Source organism: Mytilus edulis, chromosome 4 (assembly GCF_963676685.1).
Source record: "Mytilus edulis chromosome 4, xbMytEdul2.2, whole genome shotgun sequence".
Classification (NCBI taxonomy): Eukaryota; Metazoa; Mollusca; class Bivalvia; order Mytilida; family Mytilidae; genus Mytilus; species Mytilus edulis.
This window is the reverse complement of record NC_092347.1, coordinates 29,206,692-29,230,221: the sequence shown is the minus strand read 5'-3', so window position 1 is coordinate 29,230,221 and position 23,530 is coordinate 29,206,692. Positions and strand designations below refer to the sequence as shown.

General features: G+C 31.8%; 2 protein-coding genes across 3 annotated transcripts; both read right to left on the bottom strand.

Moving 5' to 3' along the window:
* Positions 1-6,317: 6,317 nt before the first annotated feature.
* On the bottom strand, positions 6,318-13,127 carry LOC139519366 (uncharacterized). Of its 2 annotated transcripts, XM_071311375.1 has the most exons (5): positions 12,615-12,940; positions 10,964-11,027; positions 9,689-9,769; positions 7,862-8,292; positions 6,318-7,324 (listed from the first exon to the last, which is right to left on the bottom strand). In XM_071311375.1, exons 1-4 carry the CDS (start codon positions 12,840-12,842, stop codon positions 7,874-7,876), a joined length of 792 nt encoding a protein of 263 aa, XP_071167476.1. In that variant the 5' UTR covers positions 12,843-12,940; the 3' UTR covers positions 6,318-7,324; positions 7,862-7,873. The 2 variants fall into 2 exon arrangements, with proteins under 2 accessions (XP_071167476.1, XP_071167475.1); XM_071311374.1 differs by having other exon boundaries at positions 6,318-8,292; positions 12,615-13,127.
* A 6,773-nt stretch (positions 13,128-19,900) lies between these two features.
* On the bottom strand, positions 19,901-23,231 carry LOC139519365 (uncharacterized). Its single transcript, XM_071311373.1, has 2 exons — positions 23,128-23,231; positions 19,901-21,127 (listed from the first exon to the last, which is right to left on the bottom strand). Exon 2 carries the CDS (start codon positions 21,125-21,127, stop codon positions 20,048-20,050), a length of 1,080 nt encoding a protein of 359 aa, XP_071167474.1. The 5' UTR covers positions 23,128-23,231; the 3' UTR covers positions 19,901-20,047.
* Positions 23,232-23,530: the final 299 nt, after the last annotated feature.

Genomic DNA, 23,530 nt, shown 5'->3' with positions numbered 1-23,530 from the left:
CCTACTTGTAACGTTCAAAATTGGGTTCAGTGCATTTGCATTAAAAAATATATATAAGTATAACACATCGTTGACATGTTATCATCCTGAATTATGTGTTTCGTCATTGCCATTTGACGTTAAAAGATATTAATCAATCAATCAATCTTGCTTTTTACATTATCAATCCAAACAGTATGCATAATCTAATTTATTGCATATTGCATGTTTAGTTCAAAATACTGTTATACGTATATGCTAATAAATCCGATCAACAACTAATCATATAGATATAATATCATGAATATGCCAATATGCCTATTTCACTCTTTTTATTTGTTACGTAATGTGTTTATCATGAGGGGGGACAAGGGGTTTAACTGTTATGCTGTTATGGGGCAATTTAATTCTTTGTTATCTGTTATTTTGAAAATATATTTGCTGTTAGCTGTTATTGAAAATTGGAATGTTAGCATTTATTTTTTTTTGACAGTCAATATTCGGTATAAATTGAAGATCATTGGACATTGGGGTCTACCACTACTAATATGTTTGTCCCGTATTCAGAGAAGGATTCCATTAACATATACCCATCTCAGAAGTGAGGTCCAGGACAATTCAAGTATATCTTATGATTATCCTTTTTAATAAATTCCATTTTTTTATGAATGTGTATTTAGAATTTAATATCTTAATTATTTTGTATGAGAATAATATTCCTTGTTTCCCGTACGAATATATTAAATTAAAACAATTCTTAATATGACAAATAGGAAAACATATGGCCAGGAATATCTGACAAGGATCTCAATTAAGGACTAGGTCCTAATAACCACTTAACCTTTTATATAACATGGTACATAGACTCAGCTCTGTGATTCTTTTCAAATCAGAACCAAAAACATTGTACAATGAAAGTTACAACCATGTACTTGGGTCCGAAGCTGCACATAATTCATTACAAACAAAGATTTATTTCGTTTCAAGCCATTGTTTCCCTACTAAACTATGTATTCTACTTACTAGTACATTTGGTACAATCAAAAACCTCAGCTGATAAAAAGTTGTTTAAATAAGGCCTTTTAAAATAGTGGAATAAATTGCTTTTGGAGTGTCAAAATTCGTTCGAAGTACTTGATAAATTGCATGCTTATAATTGGTGCTTTTTATTTGTCTACCCTATATACAACTTTGCCTCATAGTCTTATTAAGAAAAATTCACACACCGCATTAAATGGTCATTTAGAAAAAAGTCAGAATATTCAAACTCTTTTAGGTCATTTTTTTTAATTAGCAACAAAGGGAGCTTCAGTCAATATATATAAACAATACACCAACGTTTCATGAGAACTGCTGAAGCATTTTTGAGTTATTTGTGAAAACTAGAACATACCACCTTTTTCTAATAAATAAAGTCCCTTAACTCAATAACATAAAATCTAAAATTAGTCAAAATCGAAAGGGAGTTTACAACAATAGATATAAAAATTTCAGCAAAGTTTCATGAGAACTGCTGAAAACATTTTTTGTGTTAATGTCTGAAAACTGGAAAATCTACCCTTTTTAATTAATAAAACCCGTTAACTCGGAAACGTAAAATCTAAAATTTATAAAAATTGAAAGTGACCTCATGTTAATAGATATAAACAATTCACCAAAATTCCTTGATTTGTGAAAGCCTTTTTGAGATATTATCAGAAAACTGAAGAAAAAAACAATTTTATTGAATAAAACCCCTTTACCCAGAAACTTAAAATCTAAAATTTATAAAAAAAAAAAAAAAAAAAAAAAAAAAAGGGAGCTCACGTCAATAGATTTAAACAATTTCCCAAAGTTTAATGTAAATTGGTTAAAGAGTTTTTGAGTTAATGTCCGACATGTTGACAACAGACGGACAACAGTATACCATAATACGTTCCGTAAACGAGCAGTAATTGAGTAGTAATTTAAACACATTCTAGATACATAAATTAATACTTAAAACATAGTCATAGAAAATGAAATGCATTACAAAGGATTATATCCGTAATAAGAAATACTGATTTGTCAAAGACCGAATTATTTTAATATTTCATTTACTGTTATCTGTTTTTGTCCATTTTAATTTCTTGCTATCTGTCAATTTGCTGTTTTGCTGTTATTGTGACCCCCCTTGTCCCTCCTCTATCATAGCTGTATAACGTCAGGTAAAATTGTGACTGGGACGACATGGTGATAGAGCATGCGCTCTTCAAGCTTTCTTCGGGTACAACCAAGCGTAGACGAAAGATGTTTTATGCATGCAATTCTTTCTTCTTTATCTTTAAATGGGTACAATTGACAGAATCTCTAGTTTTCACCGCAAATTTTAGTCGCTAGACACAATGAAAAGCCCGTTCTCTGCTCTCATATGATTTCAAAGTGTACATTGTGACTCGTGTTGGATATTTCACGCTATCAATGCAGAGGAACTCGAAAATATATACTCTTCGGTAACGTCATGCTCATCGACGTAACAATGAGAAAGTATGAATGTTCTAAATTAAACGCCGGCTGAATAATCACGATAAGCATATTATTAGGTTTTTGCATATAAATATCATAAGTTATCGGTTGTCCCACTGTCAATATCACTCTGCTTAGCTCTTAATAAATTGAATATCACGCCGTCTTTCTGACGTCAAATACGATGATCAGTAGTTTCCGAACATTCATTAACAAGGTATTATTTAGTATTATTTTGAGGGAATCAGGCTCTTGTGATTCTCTACATAATTGTTACACCAAAAATGTGGAGTGTCCTGAAGTATATAGCTGTACTTCATATAAATAGCTTTTTATGTAGTGGTGACTGACAAGGTTAATAAATGAATTTATATACTATATTAAAGGTCACTGCCTACAACAATATACCTGCTGAACCTGACATATAAATCTGTTTATAGTGACATCGGCAAAACATGGTCACGAAACGGTCATAGTGGAGATCAAGTCAGTAATATAAAAAAAAAACTTAATTGTATTCGTAATTTAAAAGCATTTTGTGATGCTTAGACATGCACAAAGAAATCCTAGTCATATATTTGACCTTGATCAAATGTATTTATGTATTATGAGTTTGGTACATAAATAAAAATAAAAAATCACGAAAAGTATCAATTAAAGTACTACTATGTTATGTATGCTTTATTATCCCCGGTATACACAGAGACTCGTTGATTTTAACAGTGTTTTTTTATTTGTTTATTCATATAAGTAACTTTAGCATCAAAATGAAAAGATTGTTAACTAGAAAAATGTTAAATACGAAAAATATCAAACTCAGAGACAGATTCAAAACGGAAAGTCCCTTATCAAATGACAAAATCAAAAGCTTAAGCACATAAAAGGAATGGATAACAACTGCCATATTCATGACTTGATACAAGCATTTTCTTAATAAAAATGATGGATTAAACCTGATTATATAGCTAGATAAACCTCTCGCATAAAATTCCATTTAACTGACAACGATGTGTGAACAAAACAAACAGACATAATAGGTAAAAATGTCAAAAATAATGGTACATCAGTCAACATTGTGTTATAATCATTATCACTATAAAAACAAACAAGAATAACAAAAAGGCATATAGTTAAAGCATATTAGCAAAAATGAAAGGGAAGATTTCAAACATTTACCATAGTATATAATATATATATAGTAAATACAATATAACACAATGGCTGGGTGTGTAAGTACCAAGCAACGTCAAGTGAATATTACAAACAAAAGACTAAACGGTATAAGTAATATTCACAAAGAAAAATACAAGAATATTATAACACGTTATTAAGATGATAAACAACGTCAGTACCTAGGATTTTTCAGTTTATGGATATGGATTAAGCAATAAACACACTCAAAAAGGACAGACTGCATTCAAAGGCATCCACTGTAGTGCAGGCTCCTGAATTGAGACGGACGCATATAAAATGTTGCGGGGTTTAACATTTTAGTGATAGCTCAATCCCTCTCTAACCTGAAACAGTTGTGTAGAACATTAGAACAAATTATAAAATAAGTTTGAATGGCACGACGCATGGCAAACAACTTACATAAACTTGAAGGCCAGAAAGGAAAGAACAAGGACCAAAATAACCAATCTAAAACACATTGGTATACAGTATTGTATGTGTGATACAGGGCAATCAATATACTTTGGTTTAACAAATTCTAAGTATTCATTTTAAACCGACATGGCTCTTCCGGATGAACCATGTAATACAAGTTTTTAATGTAACCTCTTTTGTCATTTTAAAGCATTTGTGTCTGTCATTCTGTAGTTTGTATATTCATGCATGTGAATTTGATGTGTAATATATATGTGTATATTCATACCAATGTAAATTGATTTGTTGAGACATCTCTCGATCTGAATCGCAGTGTTTGGTTGCTTGTCTCGCCTGCCTTGAGACAAAATCAAAATCACCAGTGACTAGAACGTGGATATCAATACGATCTTCTTTCAAAACTTCGGGTCAGAAAAATAATTGATCCATATATTGAAAAGGAAAATTCAAAACGGAAAGTCCCTTATCAGACGGAAAAATAAAAAGCTCAAACACATCAAACGAATGGATAACAACTGTCATATTCGTGACTTAAAACATGTTAATTTTCAATTTCCGTCCGAACCATAGAATATGGTGTTATGAGTTAAATCTAACGGTCGTCCCAAAAATGAGCCAAGCAAGAGTTGTAACAGATTTCAAATGTCAAAAATTCTTAATTTCGTGATTCAGTGCACCTATGTGTTTGTTTAATGGTCTAGACGACAATTTGCCAACTGCTGTTTATAATCAAACACATATTTATCATGGGCGATTCCACGGTTCAAAGTCTTAATTTCTGCAGAATGAGAACATTTGTAAATTTGTTTAATAAATATATACAAAGGTTCACGTACAATCTACTATTATACACCTGTTGAACCACGTCTACTGCATGAGGCTATCGCATGCTGATTTTAGGTTCGTCAATATATGGGTTATACTGACTTTTTCAGTGAAGGGTTCATTCACACTTAAATAGATATGAATTGTTACAACTCAACTTTCTGCTTATTTTGTCCTATCTCATTAGACATGTATATCATTTGTTTACTCAAAACCGTCAACACTGACTACATATTTATTATCCTACGGGAACTGGTTGAAATATACAGAAATTAAAATCTTGTCTATAGTGTGTCGCACCTCTGAAGGTGTCAGTGGCAACCACTTATTTTATTATTATCATAGCAGTATCTATTTCTAAAGGCATAAAGAAAGAAATTATAAGAATTTGACATGTATCAAGTCTAGAATATAGTCTTTTGGATTGTCGAAAAACATTAAAAAAATATTCTTTTAAAGTGTATACCCTACATTTTCTAAAGAAGGAAATCATCGTTCGTTTGTTTGTTTTCTGACAAAACACATGTATCCCAGAGCCTTCGTATCTCCAGCCCAATCATACCTCAGACCTAATTTCAGACCACCAAAAGTGGAGCTAATAATTCATATCATTGGAGCCCATATCCCTATAATTGGAGCAAGAAGCCAAAAATCATTGCTCAAAGAAGTCCATGGCCTATATAATATGAAGTCTGAGTCTCAAAGATAAAAATACAAGCTTTGTTTTATAGCAATGTCAAGCACCAAATGGTTTTGGTGGGAGTCTTGAAAATCAAGAAAAGCCTGGCACATGGTACTAGAAGTCATCTCTTCACAAAATTGTAGACTTGACAGTTAAGAATTCATTCTACCTCCTACAAAATCTATCCTATGTAAAGGGAATGAACACCGAGTAAAAGGTAAAATCACAAAAATACTGAACTCCAAGGAAAAATCAAAACGGAAAGTCCCTAATCAAATGCCAAAATCAAAAGCACAAACGAATCAAACGAATTAAATGAATGGATAACAACTGTCATTTTCCTAACTTGGTACAGACATTTTCGTATGTATAAAATGGTGGATTGAACCTCGTTTTATAGCTAGCTAAACTTTTCACTTGTTTTCAGTCACATCATATTCCAATATTGACAATGATGCGTGAACAAAACAAACAGACATAATAGGTTAAAATGTCAACAATAGGGGTACAGCAGTCAACATTGTGTTACAATCTTAATCCTCATCCGAGTTAAATCGCAAAAATGCTTCACAACATACAAATGATACTTTGGGCATAAAATGGGGGAGGCAAGTCAGATGAGAACTGTTAGTATCGGTAACATAATCTATATTGAGGAAAGTGGACAAACAATATAATACAATATTTACTGAAGGACAAAACAAGCTTACCATTATATTGTATTGAAAAATATACAACAGTAGTTTCATACTTTTAATTCGACAAAAAGCATTACATAATTTTGATGATAATGAAATAAAAAAGAATCAAACAAACGTCACACATTCACACTACCAATATTTTTTAAAACAATATGAATAAAATCGTGAACTGAGGTCTTTTATGTCATATGCTCAATATTAGATGTATAATGTGCATGACAGTATAGATACAATTTAAAGAAAAAATTGTTCCTGATCATTAATAAAATTAGTTTTTTTCTATTTTTTCTATATTTTTGGAATACAATTTGTCTTTTGCATTTTTTGTCTGTTTTGAAGCTTAGCTCTTATTTGTGCACAAAATGGATTAGTAAAATTGTAAAATTAGTAAATTGCTTGTTACATTTATACATCCGATTGATTTTGATAAAAAAAAATATACAATTCATTATTTAATTTTGATTTAGTTATAACATTTAAAAGCTACCAAGAAAGAGAATTAACACTGAATTAGTTACATTAAAAAATCAAACTCTAAACATCTAATGTAGTTATATCTGAACCACAACAAAATCAAAAAATAAAATGAAAATTACAACACAATTTAAAGCTTTGGTAAGCATACATACATCTGTATATTATTTAAAAAAAAAAAGTTACACTTTATTTACAATTATAGTGCGTATGTGCGCTAAAGGGTAAAGATTGCTTTCATGTTTGCAGTGGGAACTAAACATTACAATTTAGATTGTAAACCATCATTGTAGACAAAGGAAGATAACTGCAATACTCAATATTGCTATTTAAGAACAGATTGTACAACTATTGAATCAATTTGCAAAACAATGGTGTTCTTTACAATAATGGTTATATGAAAACACATCATCTGTAAATCGAATATCTGAGTATTTTATGTATAAATTACTGAAACATTGCTATGATGTTAAGGATGTTAAGGAAGTTCCCATTAATGTACTATGTTAGTGATTGGGTCTAGAAAATATAGTTTACAAGCCACTGTACGTGAATGAATGTAGTCTTTACCCTAAAAAAAAGAGAAGAATCTATATCAAATTACCACAAACGTGTTAGTTTTTATATTAGTTATGATGTTAAATTAGATATGATAATGATTTTATGTTAACAAAAACTATATTTACACCTGCAAGCTGATTGAGTTCATAACTTGTTTTGCTAGTATTATGCATTCTGTCTACACCTCAGTATATTGATATATGTGGGTACTTTACACCGGGAGAAAATGAAAAATATATAAATGGGAAATAAAATCAAAAATTCCCTTATGTTTTTGGTTATTTTAAATGAAAAAAAAAACATATTTCAGCTGTTCATAATATTTTGTTTTCACAAACAAATGATTCAGTGTTTTTTTTCCAGCTATATATGATTCTTTTAAAGCTCTTTAACTCTGACTTTCTCACAACCTTGTAAAAACAAGGAATTATTCGAATCAGGAATAATTTTAAATTCATGGTTTATCCTATTTAGTTGGGTTAGTTTTTTACTCATACATTTCTTATCAATTTTCCAAAATTCAAAATTATTCCAGAATAAATAATACCTTGTTCAAAATTTATATCATATAAATTCCGAAAATGTTTTTAGGTGGACTGTTGACTTGTGAGATGTTAGAAACCTTGACATAAACTTCGTCTCCAGCTGTTAAATGTATGTCTGAACTCAGATAGGTGTCAAATCGACCGAATATGTCGTTCCTGGAGAATTCATAGGGATGACAGGTACTCAGCACTTCAATTTCTTCATTGTTATCGATATTTGAGAGGAAGATAGAGTGAACTAGAGAGGATTTCTCAGTCGGGGCGACTGATTGTCTGGAGTTGTCTTTCTCGTAGTGGTAACTAATATCCAACATGCTGTACACGTGGTAATATCCAGTGGCTGGAACACGCATGCGCCCGCTGTGCATGGACATTCCATTCAAGAGCAAACAGTTGTTGCCTAGGTACCATTTCGTTACTGGATGTGTCTTCACTGAAGCAAATGTTAAAAAAATATATCAGTACTATTTTGATGTATATATCAAAAATCTAATAAATTTGTTCAAGCATTTCAGAAAGAGAACGTGAATTGAAATTTCAAGAATTTTCGTGGCCCAGGATCACAATTTCATCAACAATCGCTTATTCAGAACAGAACTTCAACTATCACTTTTTAATTTGATTAAAACTATAATATACAAAATGATCATACGGTCAATCATGGTCAAAGAATGCATCTGTGGTCAAGGTTTTCGTCCTAATATATCAAAGAATGAGTTCTATAGAAAAGCTTTCACACAATGGTTATAAGGCCAGTAGTTTCAAAGAAGGTTGAAATGTGATTTCTAATAGTTATCATGAACAACAACTCAAGCCATGTTGGCCTCCCTACCAACTTAGAATGAGAATACAAATATTTCAATATTGACCAGAATCACAGAATGCTTAAAATGTTCATGATTTTCTTCCAATGTGAACCAAATCAGAAAGACTATGAACTTCCATATATGAACCATGTTGATTAATAGTTGATTGAGTAGGCAGCAGTTACAGACAGTATGGGACTATGCGTAGCCAAATTTGTCCCCAAATAAAAAATTAATGAGGCTCGAGTGTAGAGCGTCTATAAATAATCAATAAAAACTTAGATTATATTAACATTTTGAATAAAAACTATATAGGAAAAGATTTTTTGGAAAATCATATCAACAGAATAAAACATTACTTTTAAAATGCAATAAGAATCAAATAATGAGGTCTATAGTAAAGCTTTCACATATGGATATAAAGCCAGTTGGAACCAAAGGTAGTCGTCAAGGGATAAAAATAAAAAAGGTCTGAGCACCACTGTACGGACAATACTATAAAAAAAAAACAGTGATGAAAAGATTGGTTAGTTGGGGTAAACATTTTCAATATTTCTCTTTCATGAAAGTGGTGAACAATAATCCAAATAACACGTAAAGATGAAGGAAACAACAGCACAAATGCAAGAAATTCTGTAAAACATTTGTTCTCACTTGTATGAGAGACAAACAAACATATAGAATGAAAAAGTACCCAAATAACTTAAGTATATGTAGACAAACCCACACTTATTGCTTTTACCCTGGGATAAATAATATATATTAAATGACAACAGTCGAAGGGGGATAAATCTTAGTAATAAGAATAAGTTACAAATAATAAGCAAAATTAAAATATAAAAATTTCAATGAACCAATATAAATCTGCACAAAGTTATTTATAAGATTATCTCTTTCGGTGTGCATAATAGTATTAAATCATAAAAATAACTTTTGAATGCTTGATTGCACAGAAATCGCCATAAAAAATTGAAATATATAAAAAAAAAAAAAAAAAAAAAATACATTTTAAAAAAAACTCACTGTCTTCCGATGGTTCTCTCATTTCTCCTATCATGTGAGCCACAGGTTTAACATCGCCAATATAACCTCCATAAATTTTGGCTAAAAGTACAGAACAATATATTTCGGTAATAAATTTTATAAATATTGATGTCTTAATGTACTGATTCAGGTGAGATGGCTCTCTGATCGATGTTTGTCACATTGGGAATCATTCCATGTCTTCTTATTTTCGTAAGGTAACCATGGTAACTGATTCGGGGAAGATGACTTCAGAAAATATTAAAAGATGAATAATCAAAATCCCCCATAAGAAATACTGAAAGTTGTCTTATACATGTTATAAGTGGACAACTAGTGTGGTGACATTAAAATACTTTCAATGAATTTAATATATCCCTTTATTCTAAAAGAAGGTCAATAGTGAATTTAAAAATATTTTGAACAATTTTAAACAAACTTATTATTATGGTACATGGAGAGAGTCGTTAATAAATAAAGCGATTCTACGATTCTACTTAAACTTTAAAACATACTTTGAATTAGAACACTATGTAAAACTAAATATGACAAAGAACCAGCAATCTATGCATGCTAGCCCAGTTTAGGTGGGGGGGTATCATTAACTGAATCAGGCACCTGTCTCTGGTATGCCTTATTAAATATATATAGTTTTTTTTTCAAAGAATAGAATAGAATAGAAAATCTAATTTTAAGTCTGGTTTACATGAAACATTTTACACAAGATCTGTAGTCAGTATAGAGCTTTTTGCCGACATTATAACGATAACAACACAAAATATTAAGACCGAAAACCTCAAATCTGCCAACAGTAACAACTTGCAAGATTTTACTGTGTTTTCTAAGCCAACAGTAACAACTTGCAAGATATTACTGTGTTTTCTAAATATATTTCAATCATTCATCATCAATTTCTTCATCTGTTGTCTAGGCGGTGTTTCAACGTTTCAGATTTTCCTCGACGGCGTGTGGGTTTAATATAAAGGACGTATCATCACAACTAACATTGTATTAAAATAAACACAATAAACCACGCCTGCTTACCCCATAAGAAATATACACGGTCTGCACACGGTCGCTTTTTTAACAATGATATTCCTAGAAATGTATAAGAGCCTGTATATTCAGAACAACATAAGAACAAGAAATCTACTCGGAAAGCTAAGTATGCACCATTCAACAAAAGCTAGTAATGGTGTATCACACAACTCTTCAGAAACAAACAAAAATTACCGCGGATAACAAATCATGTCCCACTTTCTATGGATTACTCACCTATTCTTGTATCATAGATTTTTGTGTATTCTGTATCAACTTCAGCGTAAGACTTGTCGAAATTCTGAAAATTTGAAAATTATATCAATAAATCCGTTATAACTAAAGTTAGCTCCAAACAAGAATAACTCCGAACTGGTATTCAAATTTTAATGGAAAAAAAACCATTACAATGTATTTAACTTAAAGGTGGCTAATATCCATGCGAAAAATCCCTACCTTTCTGACCCCAAATATCAGAGTAACATAATATACTTGTTCCAACGCATCTTTCAATAATTTAGAATGATCTGTATGTAAGCGACGTGATGCAAGTTTTTTTCTAAAATTCTAAATGACCCTGTGTCGCTCACATGATATTTTTATTTAAAATTGATGCATGAAAAATGCAACCGGTATACTTTTGTTCTAGTTTAATAAATATAAGTCAAAAACTACGTTTTCCCCTATGTTCTATTTTTTACCATGTCTGCCTTGTTGGTTGGCAGGCAGGGTCATCGGACACATTTTTAAAAACTAAATACCCTAATGCTTATTTGTGGCCAAGTTTGGTTAAATTTGTCTCAGTTGTTTAAGGAGAAGACTTTTGTAAAAGATTACAAAAAAAGACGAAAAATTGCTAAATTTGACTTTAAAGGGCAATAACTCTTTGTGGGGTCAATTGACCATTTTGGTCATGTTGACAAATTTGTAGATCTTAGCTATGTCAGCCATGTTGGTTGGCAGGTGGGATCATTGGACACAAGTTTTAAACTAAATACCCTAATTATAATTGTGATCAAGTTTGGTTGAATTTCTCTCTGTAGTTTCAGATGATAAGATTTTTGTAAGATTACAAAAATTTACAAAAAATTGTTAAAAATTTACCATAAAGGACAATAACTCCTTAAGGGTCAATTGACCATTTTGGTGATGTTGACTTATTTGTTGAACTTACTTTGGTGAACACTATTGCTGTCTACAGTTTATCTCTTTCTATAATAATATTCAAGATAATAACCCAAAACTGCAAAATTTCCTAAAAATTACCAATTCAGGGGCAGCAACCTAACAATGTATTGTCCGAGGACTAGTTTCAGACAGGAACATATATATTAGATATACTGTTCCCAGTTTCAGAGGAGAAGATTTTTGTTAAAGATATATCGACGGACGCCAAGTAATGAGAAAAGCTCATTTGACCCTTTGGGGACTTTGGGCAATGTGAGCTAAAAAGGGAATAATATGTATATTTATAAAATAATGTTCGCTTTTTAATCTGACGCTATTTATTACAAATGCAATTGGTATTTCAAAAAAGTTTAAATTTCCCGCCAAAATAACAATGAATAAGCTTGTAAAATCACGCAACTGTATTCAAAATGGCAGATCTGCTTTCTACTTTCGGTTCTAAATCTTTGTTGATCGATTAATATTGTTATAAAATTTGATAATTATATCGAGAAAATAAGACTTGTGATTTCTTACTTTGATACTAAAAACCTTTAACAATAATTAACATATTAATACATATATATGTGTTTTCTAAATGATAGAGCGTACATTTTACTCATCTTTTGATATACAATTTGTATACAACATCCTGGGTTAACAATTAAATGTTACGCCGTGTGTTTTTCTCCATATATCTATCCGATTAATTGTTTCTTACCTCTTCTAAATACACATTCAGCCTTTCAGCCCTACATCCACAACATACTTGACTTTCTCTTTTATGACAAGGGAGGCACATATACCCACATTCTTCTCCTGGGGTTCTAGGTTCAGGCATTACCCATAAGATGATCAAAACGATAATTAGAATCACAACATCTGTTACAAATACTCCGAGTGTAAGTAACTTTGTTTTGTCCTTCTTTAGATTTTCGAGTTTACCCATGGCTATAGGAATAGGTCAATGACTATCAGCAATATGAACAGGCTATCGACTATCACATACCAAACAACCGGAAGTTTTAAACATACAGCCTATTTTTAGCGTTAATGTTAAAAAAAGAAAGGCCTATAGAAAATCTGGACCTTTGACATGTTGTTTTTCTTTATTATAAGTGTAAAGAGTTATATATGCACTAGATTATGTGGAACTCTCGGTCCCTCTAACCATGCTTAATTACTGTATTTTGAATCTATATTTGGGTTTTAGTTTTCTAAGAAAAAGTGCACCGATAATTCAAGGCTTTCGTCTGTGACAGACGGAAGCCTTGAAATAAACCTGCACAACGTCCACTTAGAAGACAGTCAGGTTCCAGGTCTTAGGGGACGACCATTTGATATTCGGGAAGGGGGGGGGGGGGCAGGAGGATTTTGAAAATAAATAACTCAGCATTGATAATCACAAAAATAAATGGTTTGTTCTGTGGTAGTTTTAAAAATAAATTACCTGACTTGCAATGTATAAAAAATAAATAACTCAGCAGGTCTAATCGAAAGTATGAGATCATGATGGCACCAGATTCTTCATAAATTCATCTTTTTTCCCTAAAAAAATCGGGAAACACTTCCCAAGTTTTTTAATAACAAAAGTATAAATATTATTTAAATATACTTGAAATGTCTGAAAATTGGTTTCATTTAACTTGAGGTATATTGTCTCAGGAAACCTTACCTCACTTTTATTTTTTGACAGGGCCGTAACTACATGTAGGAAATTTCAAAACCAAACGTTTGTCTCCATATCAAATTGTGTTCACGGCCTTGCAAGAAGAAAGTTCTGTTTTCCCTCAGACTTATAGCCCTGATTTTTCGGGATCAATGTTTCTTATTTATTTGTCTTTTGTTCATTGATTGCCCTTCTGTATTCTGTTAGTGTTGCATTCTTTTTGTAATCTAGTAATTTTGTTATAAAGTTGATCATGAGTTTAAAAAAAACAGCAGCCACAGACATAACTATGTGAATTCCATTTTTGCTTTATCATGCACATTGGTCTTTTGATGTTCATGATGTTGTCCCTAGAAACTTCAGTCTTACACTGAATTTATACATTTTGCTTTGAGACCAAAATATTGTCAAAAAATTATTAAAACAAAACTTCATTTTCAGATTATGAAAGGGTCTTCAGAACGCACAGAAAGCATGATTTTGAATCATTTGTTCTATAGCTTCTTGGGCCTTCAGTGGCTCCAAAACCCTTCCAAAAAAATTTGCCTTGCTCCGCTCGGCGTAGTATGTTTGCCAATACATTTAAACGTGCCTAGTTATAACTAAACATTAATACTATGTATGTATGCAATACATGTATACTATGCAGTTGGGAATTTCAAAGATTCATTTCTGCGGAAGGGGGTTAATCTAATTAAATTGAACATAATGACTTGACTATACTATATGTATTATTTATAATAAACAAATCATTTAAAAATTGTATGTTTTCGAATATCGAAAATATAGTTGTGAAAATGAATAATCAGTCCCTTGCTTTAATGAAAATGGAAAATCTTGCTTCAATAGTGCAGAAAATGAATAATCTCTCCTCTTAGTTTACAAAAATAAATAACCGATCAAAAACAAATCCCCCCCCCAGATTATCAAATGGTTGTCCCCTTATAAGATACTTTGACGGTACACGATCTCGGCAAGTACAGTGTCGGGGACCATACACACTTGTATATATTAGTATGATCCATCAGCTCTAAATGCTGTCAATTTTATATTTTCAAAAGATGGAGGCAAAAATAAGTTTGAAATTTCCTCAGAAATCTCTTGTGTTTAAAATTTGAGAACATCTATAGATACGACCCTTCTTTCGAATATTGTCCTTATATCAGCTCTAACAGTGATCAACAGTGTATACCAGTAGTTAAAATGTATATATAACTTCTCATGCATTCAGTGAAAAGGGGGGGGGGGGGGCAAGGGGGGTCCCCATAACAGCAAAACAGTGAATTGATTTGGTGAAAAAACAGATAACAAGGAATTGAAAAGGGATAATAACAGATAACAGTAAATGAAATATGAAAATAAATCTGTCCAGGACCAATCCAGTAGATGAATCGTAGATCTTAGTATATAACTTGTGGTATGGACCAAGAAAATTGTAATTTGTGTAAACAAGACGTTTCGGCCGTTGAGGCAGTTTTGCCTTGGTTGAATTTTTTCCGTAACATGTACAATAAGTTATAGTATAGATGTTGAATTTTTCTGAACGAAATTACTAGTTTCTGTTTTTAGTTTAAACATATTTATTTATAGTGGATTGGAAAACAAGTTTTGCAACTTATATTAATCCCTTTCCACTTTGCGGGTGCGAGTGCTGCCTTGTAGCGGCATTAGCCTGCTCTGTTTTTGATATAGGGATATTTTTAATCTAGGGCATTGAGGGATCAATTTTTAATGATTTAGGTTTTTTTATTTAATTTTTGAAAATAGTGCAGCCAGTGACACTTTATTATCAATTTGATTTTTAGATTTTTTTTTCTTTCTGAAAAGCAATATATATACTATACAAGTAATAAAAAAACCATTGATGCACAATATATTTTTTTTATTTAATGACCTCATGATAAAACTTACTTATAAAATACAAAAATACCCAGATCAGTGGAGACAGGATATGTAACTGAAACACGCATGCCAGTTATGGTTATTCTGATAATAGAAATTGACTCAAGTGACAATTCTGACAGTATAATAGAAATTGGACCTAGTGAAAATTTGGATGACACCAAGTGAAACACCAATCGTGTATCTTATGTGAAATTATAGAATATGGAAAATTTGGGTACAGCATTGGAGAAGCTGTAGGATTTTAAAAAGGGTATTTGTCGAAAAATTAAACTGAAGACACATCTGCATTTGCATCAATGGTTTCTGAGCTTCAATTTTCGCCATGTGAAGCAGTTAAAAAGCTTTTAAAAATATGGTGGTCAGGGTTCTTTTTCATGTAAATGAAAAGAGAGGGAGTAGCACTTATAATATAATGCTAAAAGAAAAAGATGTTGTATAATTCCCGAAGCCATAATTCAAACCCACACCCCTTAGTAATGTAAAACAATTCAAAGGAGAAAACTAACTGCCTAATTTATCCACAAAATAGTGAACGAGAAACTTAGTAACACAGTTACAAACTACAACCACTGAATCCAGGCTCCTGACTTGGAAATAGGCACATACAGAATGTGACTGCGTCAACTTTAGAATGCTAGTTGGTGTCAAATCCTCCCCTCATCAGGGACAGTAGTGTAATAGAACAACATAAGGATTATTATGTGGTCATTGAATACAAAAATCTATTGGGTGTACCAAAGCTTTTTTATAACAAAATCCATACTACAAGTTATTTTACAAGTAATAAGTGAATTATAATTTGTACAAAATGCTACATGTTCACAGACAATGGAATTTATTACAAAGGATAATAATAATAGATACTGGAATGGTCCTGGGTCCAATTGATTTTATTTAAGAATTGAATGCTTCTTTTTGTAAATTTATTGGGGTGTAAAAGCGTTGACCGAAGTACATTTTGTATGAAGCGCGGAAGCGCTTCATTCTAAAAATGTACGCACGGTCAACGCTTTTACAACCCTATAAAGTTACAAAAAGAAGCATTCAATACTTATAATTACATTTTTTAGCTATGATCACGAAAACACGAATTTTATATATTTTATTATTTAATTCACCCGTGCACTTTATTGTTGGAGCACGTGTTATCATGAATGAAAAGTTGTATTGAGCATTACAACTGCTTACGGAATAACACGTGATGTGCAGTTAGCCAATCAAAATAAAATATTATAATGAAACATACATCTAATGTAATTATATGTTTATGTGATGTATGTAACTGAATTCTTCTGCAAATACGGCCACCCGATATTACCAGTAGAAAGACCCCAATAGATATACATTGTAAGAAGATGTGGTAAGCGTGCCAATGAGACTATATTATCCATTCAAATCACAATTTTCAATTATCTTCAATTTCTACGGAAGATTGGCTTTCAAAATGCTAACATTCCATTTCCAATAACAGTTAACAGCAAATAGATTCTCACAATAACAGGTAACAAAATAGATAATAGTCCTATAACAGCTAACAAAATAGATAATAGTCCTATAACAGCTAACAAAGAATAAGACAATAGCAGCTAACAGTAAATATATTTTCAGAATAACAGATAACAAAGAATTAAAATGCCCCATAACAGCATAACAGTTAAACCCCTCCCCCCCCCCCTCTTCAGTGTCACTCACCTCGCTCAACGTAGTAAAGCATGGTAGAGTGGTGGACTTATAGATTTTTTTATTAAGCGGGGAGGGAGGTCACTGACTGCCAAGAGTGAGCCCGCTTCATTCAGTCATGCTTCTGTGATTCCCTAAATAATGTTTCCCTCAAAAGGGGGGCATGCCCCTTGTTCCGTTTATTCAGCCTCGAAAGTAAAAGTGGGTCTATACAGAGTCTTTTTTTTTATTATTATATATATTCTAGATATATGAAAAAACAAATCTAACGAAAGTTTAACATAATCTTTGATACGTAATCAACGTATGCATCTCCTATACTAATTTTTCATTTTAATCATTTCAGGGGTTCCCATACCAATACATGAATTTTTCAATCTTATATAACATCGGGATGAATATCATAAAGTTCCCCAGTTGCACCTCCTAATAAACAGTCCCTAAGGAGTCTAGGGCTTCGAAATATTGTCACTTAGTCCTGACGGCAGTAAAAAAAAAAAGGTAAGTAGTCGTACGTTGCCTGTTGATTAAAATGTGTGTCTCTATCCAGATTACCCTCACTTTTCCCGTGGCAGTCCAAATTTCCCACTACTTTCATCTCTATCGGCCTCTTACATTACCTAATTATTGCATTATAATATTGTAAATTTGTTCTCGTCGGTCCTAAACATGCATTTGCTAATGGACGTTTAGCAAACAACAATTAATTCTCATAAACAGTGAATAGATTTCCATCAAACTTTCAAGGATTCTTCATTAAATTAGGGAGCAATCATTTGATTTTTATGGGGGTGAGGGGTGGTGGCTAAGATGAAAAATGTGTCCTGCATTTTTTTTCCAGTTGTAATCTCTGTCCTGCCTTTTTTATTTGTTTATTCTGACTGACTTTTTTACATAAATTGGCATTCTGCCTATTTTTATGAAAAGTTGCTCATTGGTTGTAGTTGATTTAACAGTCTGGACAAAGGAAGATAACTCTAATTTTTACAGTCAATAAAAGATGACTTTAACAATGACATCACTTATATTTTTAGAACAGATATTAGATTCCTGCACCTTGAAAAAGTTATGTAATTTTCCTGACAAGTGTTACATCATGTTGTGCCTTTAATATCTGAGCATATGTTACATCAATACATTTCTGGAAATGTTCTTTGATAGAATGTATTAAACGTTATGAGCAATGCACTATATTTTTTGTATCAAAAAGGTAGCGATTAGCCTTGGAAGACTTAAATATCAAGTCAGTCCCATAAGGTTTTGATTGTATTTCATGCCACATTTACCTAAAAATCAAAGGATGGCTCCCTTTTGCAAAGATGCTTCTCCTATTTAAATCATTCTGTTAGAATAACTTCTGTGGTTTTCCATACCAAAAATTGACATTTTCTCTGTCATATAATGGGGTGTGATTATCCTACATCATCAAGTTCTTCGTTTAAGGCAATCTTGATTAGAAAAGTATTATCTGGCAAATAGTTTCAATTGGGTATGGGGACCAATTCATAAACTTGGAATTTGGAAAGTTGCTAAATAAAAAGGAAAAGATCCACAATTGTAAAGCTGGTATTATCTCCGTTGTAGTAGTTTTTTTCTCTTCTGACCTTAAAATGTAACTGTTTCACAGCTTTACAATGATTGTAATAAGCTTCATCCTATCTAAAATCAGTCTGTATCTGTTCAGTTATGATTTATCTACTCTGTATACTGCATTACCACATAATTTTATCAAAAAGAAAATTTCATAAACGATTAAATGGTCTTTCAATAAATCTAGGTGCAACTATAACTTCTAATAGTTGTTACATATTTTTTTTCAGGAATAAAACTGACAAAATATATGTTATTTGAAATGGAAAGAAAACACTTAAACCATTAATGATGTCAAGTGGTTGTACTAATTGTGTCCATCTTCTTTCAGAACTATTATCCTTCCCGAAATAATTTTGGGAGGAAATCTTCTTTGCTTTGTCCGTATGTCATTAACAAATGGTTCCAGGATGATGAATAGAGTATGTATTGCATTGAATTTCTGTGGTTGATAAGTCAAAGTTCAAGACCACTGCTACTTTCTATCATTCCAGTAGTGTAGAGTTAATTGACTTTTTGTAAAGATGTGTGTATTTGTAACCTATAACAGTATAGTATTCATATTTGTGTTTTTTCTATCTTATGATCTATGATAATGTTATTTTCATGTTATACCTGAAGTAAGACCTTAATATTGGAGAGCTTCAACATAAATTCCACCAGTTAAGCAACACCAGGTGCACTATTGTTGTAATTTTTTGATTTTCAAAACAATCTTAGTTCTGATTTTTTTTTACACTTTAGCTACCTTGGGAAAATTTCATCTTATGGTGCACTTTGCAATTCTTTTCAGGTCACTTTTTGTTATATAGCTCCTGAAGTATTACAGTATTCCTTCATACTAATTACAAATGTAGCTGTCAAATTATAGGTTTCAGTTTTCCTGATGAAAGCAAACTAAGAAAAGCACTTCTGATACATTACTGTTGATAGTGTATTACAATGTTCTTGTTTTCATATTGTTTACAGTTAGACACATATATATTTGCAAATGTGCATGAGCAATTTTTAACTGTTTTATTTGCAAACAATGTCAATGGCAATATTAATCTAGTTCAGTTTGCGAATCTCATCCGTAAAAGAAAACCAAAATTATCAATTATAAAACTTCATGAGTTTTAACTTGGTTAACAACTCAAAAGGTAAATAAAATCACAACTATGTCATACAAATTAGTCTTTTAGTATATACAGTATGTACTAAAAGACCAATTTTTATTCATTGATTTCATTTCACAAACTATATGAATCAACAGACAAGTGCATACAACATAGAAATATAAAAATAAAACTGTGAATTTGTTTCTATTTCTAATTTATTTTCCCTCTGACTCTTCCAGTTCTCCTTTGATTGGAATATATTTTTGCTTGAGGCACTAATTTGAAAATATTAACTGGTCCCTTTAGGGATAATCTTAAATCTATATATGTATGCTCCCAATGATGTTTGGTATAACTCCAAGGAGGAGGCTTACGTTTGACACCTTTCACTTTTAATGTCATGCAGGCTTTTTGTTGAATTTTACTCAGTTTATAGAATTTTCCACATTGATGTCTAAACCAAAAATGCTTAGCTGGATCTACTGTTGGGAAGAAATATTCAGGAGGAGCTAAGTACGTAAAGTTTTCATTTGATGCTGCCATATTTGGATTTAACTGCATATAATCATTTAAAACTAATGTCATAAAATGTGGTCCTGTACTGTCAAGAACATTCCACATATGTTTGAATCGAGGTAGATTTTCCATCATGTTCTTCATAAACGGATGTTTTGGTCGACAACCAATCAATGCATTTATAGCTAAATTTTCAAAATTACTGTCTAACACAGGATGTTCGTATGGTTCCTGACTTACAAAACATGGATACTTTTTTAACCAAGGATCAATGGGTTTAAGACTTTCCATGTCCATATCTGCATAAACTCCTCCAAATTCATGTAGAATTATATATCGTAATGAGTCTGCTCTTCGTATCCCTTCATTGTAACCATTAAATGTGTCTAAAAGATGGGGATACTTTTCTTGAATTAAATTTCTTGCACTTTCATCTGTCCATAACATGTATTCCCAATCAGGATGATTCACCAACCATGTTTTAATCCACTTCATAAATTTACTGGGAATTTCTTTATTTTTCCAAGTCTGATGGAGAATTTTAGGAATTTTATCAGGACCTTGGTCAGGGAACTTTTCAGGATATTTTAACCCATATAAATCTTGTTCCCTTAAAATGGGAATATCAAGGTCTTGGAATGCACCATTGTCTTTTATCTGTTCAAACTTAATCAAACAATGAAGTGCCACCAGTAAGACTATGCCAGACATAATAGTAGGAGCTGATTCTCCCCTGGCTATGGTCTTCATTATCAGTCTTTTCCAAGCCATCATCTGAAAAAATATATGTACAAAATATTTATTTTCATACATCAAAATATCCATTTTATTCAATTTAAAACAACTGTTGCTCTATATATTATATTTCACTATAAAATTTGACTATGAAATATTCAACACTTCCATCCTCTTTCCCCTGATCATTAGATTATCAATGTGAATTTCCATAAAATTTGTACCATTCACGAGCCAGATGACAGGTGCTACTATTCCTACTAATGGAGCAGGAACCACTTAGTGCTGACCTTTCCAGGGCACATGGGTTTACCCTGTGTTTGCTTGTTTTTGTCTTGCTCCATCAACTAAACTTATCAATCCCCGAGGGTATAATCAGCTCAGTAGTCAGTACTTCAGTACTGACATGATTTAACAAAGTGAAACTTTTCTAAAATTGTCCGTTTACAAATTTTGAAATTATAAAGAAACTAAGGTTTCATCTCCCTGAAGGTAAAGATGACTTTATATGAATTTGGCTATAAATTTTAGGTATTTCTGTCATATAGCTCTTCAACGGTTTCAATATTTATACATTCTGGGATTTTAAATGTTTGGCTTTGAGCCGTTCCTGATGAAGGTAAATCCAGAAAAGTGCTTCTGACGCATTGAAATTATTAAACGTGTTGTTTTCAATTTTTTAACTTTTATTGTGAATTTTCATTTTTTTTTTCAAAAACACTGTAAGCTTTAAAAATAACATACTGTAGTGATGACACATGTACAATACATTAGATGCATGTAAAGTATCTATGGAATTGATTGATGGAATATTGATGTTTAATGCCTAGTGGCAAATCAGGACACAAATATGTTAATTGTGCAATGAATATACACAAAGTATGAACCCTGCTTTGTACTAGATTGATAATTGACAATATCAAAGAAAATATATTGTATTCTAGAAAATTACCATTGAAAATATCTAAAAATCAGTTGCCTGTTTTAAAGCATTATTGGGCTTCACTCTTACATTTCTTTTATTGAGAATTAATTTTAATGACTGTCATTGACTGTTGATTGTAATAATGAAACTAACATTTTTTTAAATAAATTATGTGTATGGGCTTTACTCATTGATTATTGAAAGCTGTATGGTGAATTGGTGACCTATACATGTAGTTGTTGAAAATTTCTCTGTCATTTGGTGTCTTGTGGAGAGTTGTCTCATTGGCAATCATACCACATCTTCTTTTTGTATAGTTAGCTTGGACATGTTGGAATGGTGTAAAATGAACAATGTAGGAAATGTAAAACATAAAAGGGATTTTTTTCCCATACAGCTTGACTCCTATAATAATCTGAAGTTCTTTTGGACACATTTTCTAATACATGTATATATAATGTATGCTCTTTAAATTAATAGCGTAAAAAGTAAAGACATAAATGGTATGTGATGCTAAGTTCGAATTGGATATTGTGATAAGTTAATGGTGAAAGTACACCGAGTGAATAGGTACTGGGGCAAACTGTTTTCAAAGTAAACAACTGCATTGGCTGTATAGGTAGTCCAAATAATTTTGACCTCTTGCTAAGACTTTTTTTTCTGGGACACCTTCACAAATGTTTCTTTAGGGTGACATGTCTTCCTGTACAGGTAGTCCAAATAATTATGACGTCTGACAGGGCTATTTTTTCTGGAATGTCTTCAAGGCGTCTCAGAATTGAGCCTGCAGCAGCATGAAAACCGAATAAGAAGCACATACCAATTTTCATTTTTTTTAATTTATCTGACAAGGGAATGACCCCATCATCAGGTTGGGAGCAGCGCTCCTGATCATGAGCCATGACCTGAAGGTGAGACATACAGTCATCATATATGTATACTGTAGGTATATATATATATGTCTCTTTGACACATAATTTCCCCATTTCCATTCTCAATTTTATAACTGATTTTAATATGATCTCTACCTTCTTACAGTCATTAAAACATTGAATAACCAATAAGCACACAAATAAGCTATTGGATAAATAAAGTTGCTAACTATTAGTATAACCTTATCAGTCTATAGATTGTCTAAAAAGTAACATCGATTTGGATTTGTTGACCAGGAATTGTAAACAGGAAGTACAACGGTGTATGTAAAATTTGACAATGCTGGTTGATTGATTTCCGGAATTGTCTCAAACTAAGTCTACTCCCTACTGTATAGAAAAACTTTAGATTAAATTTTCCCAACTGAATTTTCAGCTTAACGGGTTGATATCGATAAAAATAATATAGTCCACGTATGCAACGATATGTAACCATCGGATGTCGATGGAATAGTGTATACCTAAACAAGGAATTTGAGGAATCATATTGACCTGAAGAAGAGGAATAATTTTTTATCAAGCAAGTTCCACTAATGTGAAATATACTATCAAAGACATATAATACAACTCTTGTATTACATGTCT

Bases quoted from the DNA above. Each gene is read 5' to 3' on its own strand.
- LOC139519366 (XM_071311374.1), bottom strand. From the start codon at position 12,842: ATGGGTAAACTCGAAAATCTAAAGAAGGACAAAACAAAGTTACTTACA. The intron at 11,028-12,614 runs GTAAGAAACAAT...TCAAATTTTCAG, and splicing joins TGAATGTGTATTTAGAAGAG to AATTTCGACAAGTCTTACGC. The intron at 8,293-9,688 runs GTGAGTTTTTTT...CATTTGCTTCAG, and splicing joins GAGAGAACCATCGGAAGACA to TGAAGACACATCCAGTAACG.
- LOC139519365 (XM_071311373.1), bottom strand. From the start codon at position 21,127: ATGATGGCTTGGAAAAGACTGATAATGAAGACCATAGCCAGGGGAGAA.